The 14,115-nt window shown below is 37.6% G+C and overlaps 1 protein-coding gene across 11 annotated transcripts in view; it reads left to right on the top strand.

The window, feature by feature from the left end:
* Positions 1-14,115, top strand: part of LIN52 (lin-52 DREAM MuvB core complex component) — a 142,863-nt gene that overhangs the window by 145 nt on the left and 128,603 nt on the right. For all 11 annotated transcript variants that reach the window (XR_013331757.1, XR_013331760.1, XR_013331756.1 and 8 more), the window contains exons 2-5: positions 4,632-4,706; positions 6,380-6,417; positions 8,869-8,935; positions 10,572-10,655. Coding sequence is in view for 6 of the 11 variants with exons in the window: in XM_077750774.1 (XP_077606900.1) it covers positions 4,632-4,706; positions 6,380-6,417; positions 8,869-8,935; positions 10,572-10,655 (264 nt within the window). In the remaining 5 variants the exon portion in view is untranslated. The remainder of the gene's footprint in view (positions 1-4,631; positions 4,707-6,379; positions 6,418-8,868; positions 8,936-10,571; positions 10,656-14,115) is intronic.

Below are 14,115 nucleotides of genomic sequence, written 5' to 3'. Positions count from 1 at the left end.
TCTGGGGCTCCAACCCTTTCCGTTCGACTTCTTTTTCTTAGGATGTGAATGCGTCTTCAAGCTCTCCTGTTCTTTACAGCAGCTCCGGAGGTGCCCCGTTTCCCCTCTGCGTACCAAGGGGGTGGAGGAGGGCGCCCTCGTGGGGCCCATTCCACCCAGAAGGTCGGGGGTCGCCCCGGCCTTCCCCTAACCCCATTTGGGTGAGGCAAGGCCGAGGAGGAGATACTGCTGGGGGGAAATGTGATGCTTTAGTGTAGTTTTCTTCTCAGGGCGCCCTATGGAAGGGTCGATTCTCTTCTTTTTGAGCATCTGGAAAGATTCTTTCAAACCCTTACTGGAGTTGGTACTGACCTATTCCCGGAATTAAGCCACAAGCAAAACCTGATATTCTCCTGCCTCGGTAGTTGGGACCATTGCCCTGTCTTGGTCCCTCCCGTCTTGGTGCCTTCCCAGAGGAAGATGAGAATTGAGCTTTTCAGTGTAGCCATGCACTTATCTCAAACTCTCTTGCTTCTTGTGTATATGTTGTTTCCTCAGGCTGAGTGAACGATTTCTTTCTGTCTATATGTTGTCGAAGATGCAAGTCACTTCAGATAGTAAAATAAGTGGTTTTGGTATATACGCATTCTTCTGCACTCCGTTCTGCCTTGTTTATGATTTTGCAGTCATTTCTGAACTCACTTAATTTTTGCTTCTACTGCCCCCAAACTCCAGTCCATTTCGTTGTTGTGTTTGGAAGGAATCTTGGAAGTTTATTTCAGGAATAAGGAAATTGAGGCCAGGAGACCTATTATTGAGTTCCCATTGTATGAAAGGCAAAATGTTAGGTGCTTTGGGGGAAGAAGAGATTAATCAATCATGTAAATACTTTTGCACTTTAAGGTCTCATTTTATATGTCACTTCCCAGAGGTTTCCCAGAACACGGGTATCTGGAGTTGCCTCTCTTCACTACTATTATTCACTATCTCACTACCTTCACTGTCAGCATAATTATTCTGTTAACTTTGCCCCTTTCATGTTGGAGTATAAATTCCAAGTCCGTCTTGTACATAGTTGGATCCCAGAGTTTAGCGCACACTGAGTGTCTGGCAAGCGGTAGACCTTCAATTAATATTTTAATCAATGAAATGTTAGTGTCGGGTTTCAAGTTTAACTTAGTGTTGGGTTTTTTGAGCACAGGTGCCTACTGTATAAGAAATTATGGGTGTTCAGAGTCAAAAAATATTCCATCTCCTGCCTGGATGCTCTCCTAAAATGTCTTTCTTGCCAGAAAAAAGAAAAAGGACGTTTATAAAGTCATCTAAGGGAATGGGGAGTTATTGTTTAATAGGGTACAGAGTTTCAGTTTAGGATGGTGAAAGTATTCTGGAGATAGATGGTAATGATGGTTGTTCAACAGTGTGAATGTTTTTAGTGCCACTGAACTGTACCCTTAAAAATGGTTAACGTGGTAAATTTTGTTATGTATATTTTACCAGAATTTTTAAAAGATCAGCCAAGTGATAGAAGTAGAAGTAATTGGTATTAAATTTTTTAGTTTATTACTAAGTTGTTTTTATGTTTATAAGTTTTGGAGATTTTAGAGCTATGTTGCTTGTATTTTTTTTTTTCTTGTGTTCTCTATTGTTTTTCCTTTTTTTTTTTTTTGGTTAGGAAGAATGCTGGAAACATTTTTTTCCTTTGGTCTTCTAGCCATCTCCATAGTCACTCTATTTGCACACTTGATTTTTTAGTTTTCATGCTTCTCTTTTACAGAATTGTATCCTTCACCTAATCTTTTAATCTGACAAAAATCAAGTTGAGCACTTCGAACTTAAATACAGCTTCTAAATAAGTATCTTATCCTAAAATATTCCACTGCCTAGCTTTCTCACTTGTTTTAAAGTTTATTTATTTTGAGAGAGAGAGTCCATGTGTGAGAGAGTGGGGCAGGGGCAGAAAGAGAACTTGAGAGAGAATCCCAGGTAGCCTCTGCCCTGTCAATGCAGAGTCCAACATGGGGCTCAGACTCATAAACCGAGAGCTCATGACTCGTGCCAAAATGGGATGCTTCACTGACTGAACCACCCAGGCTCCCCTTGCTTGTATCTTTAGTATTTTTCTTGCCTCTTTCTTTAAGATTTAATTCAAATATAGGTCATTTACTCATTTGTCTTTTTAATGCTAAATTTGCTTGGCACTTCTTAAAAAAGGAGAACAGAGAGGGGTGCTTGGGTGGCTCAGTCGGTTAAGCATCTGCCTTCGGCTCAGGTCATGATCTCATGGTTCGTTTGAGCCCTGCGTCGGGCTCTGTGCTGACAGCCAGCTCAGAGCCTGGAGCCTGTTTCATATTCTGTGTCTCCCTCTCTCTCTGACCCTCCCATGCTCATGCTATCTCTCTCTCTCTCTCAGAAATAAATAAAACATTAAAAAAAAAGTGGGGGGAACAGTGGAATTACTTAATGAGAGTAGCACTTACAGCAGATTCTGAGTTATGCCCCAGACTGTGGGATCATAACGCCACCCTTCTTTGTTATTGGATCCTATTCTCAGTAAGTTCACTTCTGTTAAGATTGAACATTAGTAATAACATTCCTTGGGAATTTGAAAAGTGGCATGTTGTATGTTACGCACAGCTTTTCTTTGTTACCATTTTTGGATGCTTTAGTTAAGGTAATTTATTAGGGTTGAATTCTTTACCAATTAGAATGCTGCTGGAAATTCCCTTAGAATATTTGGAGGAAAATATTCAGTTTAGAGAAAAGCACATGTTTATTGTTGTTATTGTTGTTTTTTAAGTAGGCTTCATAGCCAGCGTCCAGCTAACACAGGTCTTGAACTCATGACCCTGAGATCAAGACCTGAGCTGAGATCAAGAGTCAGGCGCTTAACTGACTGAGCCACCCAGGCACCTCAAGGAAAGCACATGTTGAAATGTGTTATATATATGTACATTTTTCAGAGAATGAGTCCACAGCCCTTTTTCCCCCAGGTTTCCAAGGGTGGGACTCACGCAGAAAATGTTAAGAACCACTGTTTAGATCATTAAATGAACTAATTTATGCAACTGGCTAGCACACTAAGCACACAATATTTACTCAACAAACGTTGTTATTAATATTCAGCGCCTACTGTGTGCCGGGGCAAGACATGTGAAGAAATGGTAGGTATAAAATGGTATGGAAGAATTAGGCAGAGGCTGGATCATGAATCAGGCAGAGGCATGATTTTTTTCTAGGGTATGGCATATACAAAAAGCTGAAGAGTGACATGAACTAATTGATATTTTTTTAAAAAGTCAGTTCTGGCTACTTTGTGGAGAATAGATTTGGGTAGGGAGGGGAAGAGGTAAGAATAGAAGCAGGGAGAACTGTTGAGATGCTGCTGAAGTACTCTGGGAGAGAAGTGATGGTTCCTTGGCTAGTTAATTTGGTTTCATGGTATATTTTGGAGATGGAAACTACTAGACTTACTAATGGATTGTAATGGAAGGGTGAAGGAAAGGGAGGCATGAAGGATAGATGACATCTGGATTTTGGTTTGAGAACTGGGGTTCATGGTGGTTCTGTTTCTTGAGGTGAAGATGGTTTTGAATGTATTAGGCTTAAGGATTTCACACATGTAAATAGAGACAGATGTCAGGAGTTATTAGAGCTCTGGCAGAGGAGTTTGTTAAGTAGCCTCCTAGCTATACCTCTGAAGTTCTGGGAAAATTGGGTCTGGAAATATAAATATGGAGTTATTGACATGTAAATGATGGTAAAGACAGGGCTAGATGAGATCTCCTTAGGAGACTTAAGGGAGAGAGTGAAGCCAGCCTAGGGTGGGGCCTGTGTGGAGGAGAATGAGGAAGGAGTCAGTAAGATAGGAGAAAAATCAGCAGCATAGTGGTTTTATAGAAGCTGGAAGTAGAGTTTTTCAAGGAGAGTGATCAGTGCGTAAGTGCTGCAGAGAGGTCACATAATAGACAACAGAAGTGACCGCTGGATTTAGCAACGTATGTAGTCATAGATGACCTTGACCACAGCACTTTCCATGTATGCAGGAGCAGAAGCCTGATTGTCATGGATTAAGGAGAGATGTGAGGTGAGGGAAGTGGAGATAGCAGGATAGACCACTCAAGAACTTTTGAAATGAAGGAGGAATAAGGAGGTAAGGGGGTCACAGGAGAAATTTTTTTTCAAAGGAGAAATTCTAGAGGAGGCTTGCTTGCTGTTGAGGATGAGCCAATAGAAAACATGGCAATTAATTGTGTAAGAAAGATTATTCAAGATGATATCTTTGACAAAGCAAGAGAAAAATGACATCCAGAGCTTTGCAGAGGAGTATGTCTTTCTTGGGAGCAGGGACACTTAATTGGGGGAAAGTCTAAGAGTATGAGTGAAGATACAGATGGGTTTGTTGATACTTATTTTTCCTGATCCCACTAAAATATTGCTCCCAGTTTACAGACCAGAAAATCAAAGTTGATGAAGGAGGATGATTTATTTGTATAACATCATGGCCCAGTAGTGTCAGTAGTTCTAGAACTCAGATTTCTAAACTTCCAAGAGGGTGTTCCAGTTTGTTATGTTCTTTGAGTTTGAAATGTTATAAAATGTAAATTAACATGTTTTGTGTCTTCTTGGCTCATCTGGATGTTTTGTTCTAGGGACAGATCTGGAAGCATCTCTGCTAAGTTTTGAAAAACTTGACCGTGCCTCACCAGACCTTTGGCCAGAACAATGTAAGTTTTGGGTTTCTTGATATCAGAAGCAATACAGGAGAACCAGTCCTATTTGGAGAGAGATTTTTGAAGTTATCATTTAATTGTAATGGTTAAAATTTTCATTTTACTTCACAGGGAATAGATTAAATTCTGTGGTCTAATGTTAAGAATAGTTTTTTGGTGGTTTAACTTTTTCAGGACACATGTGACTCAGGAAATGATAGACAGCCTTAAAAAAATTACATCTTCTAATAAGTTCAGACAACACGGAGATACTTAAAGTATTTCTTCACTTTCTTTACTCACTCTTATAAAATCACTATTAATAGTTTGGTACAAATCCTTTTGGCCTTTATAATGATTATATAGATAAATAAATACATATATTAAAAGTATACAACAGGATTTTTTGGGTTGGATTTTTGTTTTTGTTTTTGGTATAATGTGTTATATGTACGTGGTTGGGCTAATAATAGCTTAACTTATTCCATGTAGTAATTTATTAATGGATCTTTCCATATTAGTAGGTCTTAATCCTCCTGAAGTATTTCATTATATAGATATACTATAGTTTATATATTCCTACCCTATTTGGAAACCTTAGATCCAATGTTTAATATTATAAACAACTTAATGTGTATCTTTGTGCACATGGTAGAGGATGGCTGTGTGTGAGAGAGCCCATTTCCCCAGATACTAGCCATTATTCGATTTTAGTGATATTTATTATCTTTAGTTCATGTTTATTAGTGAGATTGAACAGTATTTTATTTTATTTATTTATTTATTAATGTTTATTTATTTTTGAGAGACAGAGACAGAGTGCAAGTGGGGAATGGGCAGAGAGAGAGGGAGACACAGAATCTGAAGCAGGCCCCAGGCTCTGAGCTCTCAGCACAGAGTCTGATACAGGGCTCGAACCCATGAGATGTGAGATCATGACAGGCTGAAGTTGGATGCTTTACTGACTGAGCCACCAAGACGCCCAACAGTATTTTAATTTTAAATATCTGTATCTATCTTTCTGTTTCCTAATGTGATTCTTCCTTTGAGACATTTAAATAACATTTGGATTGACAGAACAGCATACCTAAGAAGAAAATTTAAAATTTTTGGTAAGAGATACTGTATATCGCTATCTTCTTCAACTAACTCCTGATCCTTCTAAGTTCAGTTGAGGCATTAGTTTCTTTGAGAAGGTTTTCCTGTCTACCTCAGTCAGATACAGGTTTCTTTCTTTCTTTCTGTCTGTCTGTCTGTCTGTCTTCCCATAGCACTTGGTATCTTTCTTGGAGCACTTAAAAAATAGCTACTGAGTTTCTCTCCTTTTCCAGACTATAAGCTCCTTGAAGACAAAGCTATTTTCTTTTTTTTTGTTTGTTTATTTAAAAATTTTTTAATGTTTTTTATTTATTTCTGAGAGAGAGAGAGAGAGTGACAGTGTGAACATGGCAAGGTCAAAGAGAGAGGGAGACACAGAATCCGAAACAGGTTCCAGGCTCTGAGCTGGCTGTCAGCACAGAGCCCGATGCGGGGCTCGAACCCACAAACTGTGAGATCATGACCTGAGCCGAAGTCAGCTCAACCGACTGAGCCACCCAGGCACCCTTATTTTCTTTTTATTATTTGGATCCTCTGTGTCTGGGGCACTAAAATATTTATTGAGTAAATAATGTGTTTTTTCTTTTCAGTACCAGGTGTTGCTGAATTTGCAGCTTCCTTTAAAAGCGTAAGTAATATTTCACTTACCTAATGAAGTTAATCCAGTGTTTTACTCCTTAGTAAAAGCCTAAATATCTATTTCTTTATTTGCAAAAAAAATGTCATAGGCTTCAAATCAGTTTGCAGCTACAGCCCTGGAAATCTGTTTGTATTATCATCATGCTGATATAATGTCTTCCTCTGTCCAAATGCTCTATTTTGGCATTTTGACCTTTGTCTATTAGCTGCTTCTCTCAGCTTGAAAGCTTTTAAGTTAAGGCAGTTGAAATATTTAATGTAACACTAGTATTCTTTTTGCCCAAACCATGATTTTGAAGCTTTCCTCTTTTGTTTATGAGATGCATTATGACCTTAAATTATACTTCCTTACAGGAATTTGAAATTCCTCAGTGGCTCATCAGAAACCAAAGTAAAACATCCATTAGAGCTACAACTTCCTACTTTCAGGGCAGCAGACCCTGAAATGTTTTCTTTTTTTGTATGTGTAGGGTGCTGAAATGCTTTAGAAGTTAAATAAACAGTGCATTAGAATCTACCCCCCAAACCAAGAATACACTTTACACACTGTATGTTAGCCAATTTGACAATAAGTAAATAAATAAATGTATCCAGAGTTCGAAAAAAACATACATTGTAATGTCTGTTGCTTTGTTCTCTTCACTGGATCCTTCCCCTACCTCTGATACTCTGCATCAACGCATCTGGAGTGTGTCCATATCGTCTCTATTTTTTTATTACATAGATGATTCTCATACTCAGCTAGGCTTGAAAACTTGCCAAAAGTTATTTTAAGAATTGGCTCTCTTTCATATTTTGTGTGTTTACTTTTCATAAATGAAAAGGTAAAAGTTCTAAAGTTTTCTAAAATGTTACAGTAAAATGAAATTTGAAGTGATGATCATTATAGTTTTCTCACAAATTGAGGACTACTTCTTTAAAAAATTTTAAAAAATTATTTTAATCTTTATTTTTGTGTGAGAGAGAGACAGAGACAGAGCATGAGCAGGGAAGGAGCAGAGAGAGAAGGGGACATAGAATTCCAAGCAGACTCAGCTGTCAGCATAGAGCATGAATCACGAGTTCATGACCTGAGCTGAAGTCAGACATTTAACTTACTGAACCACCCAGGCACCCCTCTTTTTAAAATTTAATTCAAGTATAGTTGACATATATTAGTTTCAGGTGTACAAAATAGTGAATCAATAATTACATATATTACATTATCAGTGACTATATTCCCTATGCTGTACTTTTCATTTCTGTGACTTATTTACTTTATAACTGGAAGTTTGTATCCCTTAATCCCCTTCACCTATTTTGCCCACTCCTCTCCCAACACAGCCACCAGTTTGTTCTCTGTATTCACGAGTCTGTTTCTGTTTTTTGCTTATTCATTTATTTTGTTGTTATTTTTTTAACTTGTATTTATTTATTTTGTGAGAGAGAGCATGTGAGCATGAGTGAAGGAGGGGCAGAGAGAGGGAGAAAGAATTCCAAGTAGTCTCAGTGCACTGTCAGTGCAGAGCTAAACATGGGGCTTGATCTCCTGACTGTGTGATCATGACCTGAGCCAAAATTAAGAGTCAGACACATAACCAACTGAGCCACTCAAGCACCCCATGTTTTTTTTGTTTGTTTTTAGATCCCACATATAAATGAAATCATGTGGTATTTGTAATTTGTCTTTCTCTGACTTATTTCACTTAGCATGATGCTCTCTGGGTCCATTCATGCTGTTATGAATGGCAAGATTTCATTTTTTTTATGGCCGAGTAATATTCCTGTGTGTGTGTGTCTGTTTGTGTGTGTGTGTGTGTGTGAGAGAGAGAGAGAGAGAGAGAGAGAGAGATCTTCTTTCTTTGAATCTTCTCTGCCAATGTTACTTGCTGATTGTCTGAAGCAGTTCAGTTGGAATCTTTTACCAGAACTGAATTTCAAGTAATTTCTTTCATTGCTTTACTAACCTCTTATTGCATGAAACAGTAACAGTGTTCAGATTTTTCTTCTTCTTTTTTTTTTTTTTTTAATGTTTATTTATTTTGACAAAGAGATCAGGGGGAGGAGCAGAGGCAGAGGGAGAGAGAATTCCAAGTAGGCTCCACACTGTCAGCACAGAGCGTGACATGGGGCTTAATTTCATAGATTGTGACATCATGAGCTGAACCCAAATCAAGAGTCAGACGCTTAACTGATGGAGCCACCCAGGTGCCCCCAGACCTTTCTTCTAAGACAATTTCTCTGAGACCAGCTATAAAGATGAGCAGTATTATTTTGTAAAGGGACTCTTTGTAGGCCGTATCTGAATCTAGAGAAATCTGAGTTTTTGAAATTATAATTTGCCAGTAGTTTTGAACAATTTGAAGGCTGTATGACAAGCTACTTTTCTTATAAGAAGGAAGATTATGATCTCTTTACATTATGTATGCATCTCAGTGGATATATTCTTACATTTTGACAGCCTATTACTAGTTCTCCACCCAAATGGATGGCTGAAATAGAACGTGATGACATTGACATGTTGAAAGGTAAGCAGTTCTGGTGACCTCTAATAGGTCTGACCTCTAATAGGTTCTAACCTGACATTTATGCTCTTCCACAAACCACCTTTCCAATTTTTCTCTCCCTAGTCTCTTACGAGTATTCTCTGCTGTAGTCAGACTGCCTCCTTAACCAAGCTGACTCATGGCTCTTCATGTTTGAATGCTTGTCCCTGTTTTTCCATGTGTATAAATCCCTTCAATTCAGGACCCGTCATAATGATTTCTGCTGCTTCTAAATTAACTTAATATTAACTTTATTTTGTATAATGCTACACTTGACGAAAGCATTCACATAAAAATTTCCCATTTAAATCTCCTGTGAGTTAGGTATGATGATGTCTAAGGTTCAGAAGTTAACTTAACCAAGATTTATTAGAATTAAAATTTAAACTGATCTTTTAAGCCTACCCCTTTACCACTTTAACATAAGTGCCTTATTTAGGATTTACTGCTATATATTGTTGTCAGTACTATTAATTGATAACCTCTTAGTGGGTTAAGACCTGTCTTTTAGTTCTTTCTATCCCATCAACTTCTCCCATAAAGAATACTATAAGTAGTGAAATGAATATTGTTGTTTGATAAATGACTTGGAACTCAACCACAAAGTAGAAATTTAAATTAAAAAACATTAATTTTCCTTGATTTTGCTCTACTTTATTTAATTTTTATCATCCTTCTGGTGATAAGATTCATGATGGTTGTAAAGTAATAGACTGAAATTAAGATAAAAAGCTGGCATTCTTGAGCTATATAAGAGCTGAACAGATCACGAAAGTCTACTTATGCCAGGTATGGATAATGAGTGTGGCATGATAAGTGGGAGAAAATAACACCTTTATTTGATTTCAGAAGTAATTCATTGTCCTGCGTGAAATGCTTAAATGCAGATCCCCTCCTCCAGCCATGGAAAAATTAAGTCTCAAGGGCATCTGGGTTCATTGTTACACTGTTCCAAACAGACATTTATATAATGTCCCATCAGTATGTGATTCCTAAGGAAACTTTACATCTTTAATAACGGATTATAGCATCATGTTCCATGCAAATTGACCTGTGTCTTGAACATAAAAGGAATTGTGTGCTATTTAAATGAAAATCTGGTGGACTAAGTTTTTATTTTAAGTATACTGCCTTTTTATCTAGTAAACTTAAAAAAATCTATAGGACTTTGGTTTTAAGGTAAAGTTTGGATTAATGTTTAGTCCCTGTTTACTAACTTAGGGAAATGGGGAACGGTAACAGTTTTGTTGCTATCTTATTATTATTTGGAATAATGGGGACTTATAAATGATAGTGGAGACAGTGTCCATTTTGCAAGACAAAGATCTGTCTGTGAGACTTTCTCAATGCTGTGTCATATCACAAGGTTTCATATTTTAATGATGTGTTTATTTTATGTGATAGATAAGTTCATCTGAAGCATTTTGTAACAGGAAAAATTCACTGATTTGTGTGTGTGCATGTATAAGGAGAATGATTGAATGAGAAGAGATCATTTTCTACTTAATAGATAAGAATTTAGCTTGAAAAGTTTTAGAACAGGGATTTCCAATATGAATGGATTGTCACTAGAGAACAGTAGAAAGAAATGGTATTGAAATAAATTATTCTGTTTCAGAACTGGGGAGCCTCACCACAGCTAATTTGATGGAGAAGGTACGAGGCCTACAGAACTTGGCCTATCAGCTGGGGCTAGATGAATGTGAGTACCCATATAATCACATTTATTTAGGGTTGCAGGTTGTATATTTCATGACGAGTTCTGCTGTAACTCAGAAAGTATCTTTATTAGGCATTCTGAAGGTAAGGAGTCACTATAATCTAGTGTGCTAGATTAAGTTTATGGCATAATATACTGGAATAATTATGGAGTTTACTCAATAACAGGTTTTTTTTTCTCTGTATTTGAGAAAAGTTTAAACACTTTCAGTTTAAAGCTATAGAATGTCAAATCAAACTAGTGAAAGAGGGACTTTATTAGTTTGCATAAATCAAAATTTCAGGAGTAGAAATAGCTTTCAGGTCAGATCTTTGACTTTTAATGATGTCATTGGGATGTGCTCTTATTCTTGGCTTTTGTTTTGCAGCTCAAGGCTCTTGTATTAGCCTTGTTCTTTGAACTAGCACTGGGGAAGGGGGCCAGAAGGAGCTCCACTTTATATGTCTTTAAATCTTGTAATCCTAAAATACAGAACATCTTTTATGAACATTCCAAAAGAAAGATCCTGGGGAGGACTCAGACTGTTCCATCTTGATTCATATTTATTTTAGAACCACCCCTTTAACCAGTTTGCAAGAAACACTCTGATGGGCCAGGCTTGGGTCCTGATTATAGACACTGTTTAGAGGGGTTAGTCTGACTCAGATCACATGGAATGGGAATAAAGATTGGTTCCCCAAAGGAAAGCCCATATAGATTATATCTCTTCCCATACTGTATTCATTATAAAACTGGGAAAGGAATTGTAGAATTTCTTACTTTTTAAGTGAAAGAGGAACTCAACATAATACTTTGTTCTCAATGGGTATTTCCTGAGACTTCTTTAATCCACAGTTGTGAGAGGCTACAGTAGTTTATAATTTTCTTCAAACATACAAATTTTGCTTATTGGAACAATCCCAAAAAAGTTTCATAAATTGTTTTTCTTTTTTATATAGAGGATTTGTTCCTATTATTTAAATTAGTGCCAAATTCGATATTTTACTTTATCTTTTTTTTTTTTCTTTTAAATGTTTTATTTATTTCTAGGAGAGAGAGAGAGAGACAGCGTGAGCAGGGGAGGGTCAGAGAGAGAGGGAGTCACAGACTGAAACAGGCTCCAGGCTCTGAGCTGGCAGTCAGCACAGAGCCTGACGTGGGGCTCGAACCCACGAACCGCGAGATCATGACCTAAGCGAAAGTCGGATGCTTAACCGACTAAGCCACCCAGGTGCCCCTCGATATTTTACTTTAAAATTAAATTAAAATTTATTTATAGCAAGCAAGGAGAGGAGTAGAGTGAGAGGAGAGAATCCCAAGCAGGCCCCATGCTGTCAGTGTAGAGCCCAACTCAGGGCTCTATCTCATGAACTGTGAGATCATGACCTGAACCAAAATGAAGAATTGGGTGTTCAACCAACTGAGCCACCCAGATCCCTGTAAAACTTCTAATTTTTGACTAATAGTCATCACTTCCTTAGGCCTCTTTATCTTTTCTATATCTCCATCACTGTCATTTAACAATTGGCTTTCTTTTACCAAGAAAATATTTTCATCACTTCATGAATCAAGGAGCGGGAAACAACAAACTGCTTTGAAATATGTTTGCTAGGTGGTCTACTAGGTTTACTCATTGTTATTTAACTTTCCTCTGTTTTACTCATCATTTATTTCTAATTAAAATATATGTTTTGGCAAATTTACTATTTACAACGTATATCATGGACTTTCAGGGTTTATAATGAAAAGGCAAATCTGTGGTTATTCATGAATGCAAGGTTGGTATCATAAAGAAGATTCTTTTACTAGGCCTGGATAATAAATGCTGTAACAATCATAATAATTCTTTATTTTGAGGTGCGGGGTGGCTCAGTCGGTTAAGCATCCAACTCTTGGTTTTGGCTGAGATCATGATCTCACGATTTCAGGAGTTTGAGCCCCACATTGGGCTCTGTGCTGACAGTGCAGAGCCTGCTTGGGATTCTCTCTCTCTCTCTGTCTCTCTGTCCCTCCCCCACTCAATGCACTTGCGCACGTGCATGCGTGCTCTCTCTCTCTCAAAAATAAATAAACTTAAAAAAAGATCCTCTCTCCCTCTGCCCCTCACCTTTGCTCATGCTCTCTAAAAAAAAAAAAAAGGTAATCCTTTATCACTCTGTGTCAGTTTTTTTAATGAAGTTTTATGTTTATTATATCAAGAAGACGCTCTGTTGCCAAATTATTTATCCGCATTATTATCTCTAGTTGTGGTTGAAACTGCTACATTTCTTCTAATTAGCTTTTCTGCTTTCATACTGAGATAGATAATAGTGTTTTTCCCCATTTTTAAAAAATGTGTTTTATATATTTTGAGAGAGAGAGAGCATGCGTGCATGAGCAGCAGAGGTGAGGCAGAGAGAGGGAGAGAGAGGATCCCAAGCAGGCTCCGCATCTTGAGTGCGGAGCCTGATGCGGGCCTCCATCCCACGAATCTCAAGGTCATGGCCTGAGCCGAAATCAAAGTTAGTTGGATGCTTAACCAACTGAGCCACTAAGTAGAAAAAATAGAATAATGACCTCATGTTCCCAAGACCCAGCTTCAATAGTCCATATACGGCCAATCTGTTTCACTTACACAATCTCCCATAATTTGTTTAAAGCAAATCTTAGGTATCCTATTACTTCATCACCCAATAACTTCATATATAATTCCAAAAATCAAGGTCTGTTTCCCACTTCCCCTAACCTTTTAAAATATAATATATAACCACCATTCCGGGGCGCCTGGGTGACTCAGTTGGTTAAGTGTCCAACTTCAGCTCAGGTCGTGATCTCACGGTTCATGGGTTCGAGCCCCACGTCAGGCTCTGTGCTGCCAGCTAGGGCCTGGAGCCTGTTTCAGATTCTGTGTCTCCTTCTCTCTCTGACCCTCCCCTGCTCACGCGCTCTCTCTCTCTCTCAGAAATAAATAAAAACATTAAAAAAAATAAAAATATAACCACCATTCCATTACTGTACCTAAATATTTTTAACAAACTATTGTCAAATAGCTAATCAGAATTTAATTTCCCTTGTTGATTTAATAATTGTCTTTATCAATTGTTGGCTTATTTGAATTAAGCCTTAAATAAGGTTTATGCACTGTATTTGATTGATATATCCCTTAAGTCTCTCTTAATCTGTCATAGTACTACCTCCCTTTTCTTTTCCCTTACCATTTATTAAAACTAGTTATTTGTTGTGTAGAATTTTTCACCTTCTGGATTTTGTTGTTTACATTCCTGTGGTGGTGTTTAATATGTTCATTTATTCCTTTTTTATTTCCTGGTAGTTAGATATAGAAGCCTGCACAGATATAGCGTGAACTTTTATTATTTTGGCAAAGAGTGTTTCATAAATGGTATTATATCCATCCATCAGAAGGTGTATATGTCTGCCTATCTCTCTTTGTGATGTTAAAATTAATTAGTTGATAAAGGCGTTG

This window comes from Crocuta crocuta, unplaced genomic scaffold, assembly GCF_008692635.1.
Source record: "Crocuta crocuta isolate KB4526 unplaced genomic scaffold, BGI_CrCroc_1.0 scaffold186, whole genome shotgun sequence".
In the NCBI taxonomy this organism is placed as follows: domain Eukaryota; kingdom Metazoa; phylum Chordata; class Mammalia; order Carnivora; family Hyaenidae; genus Crocuta; species Crocuta crocuta.
The sequence above is the reverse complement of the archived record's forward strand: the minus strand, read 5'-3'. Positions and strand labels throughout refer to the sequence as shown.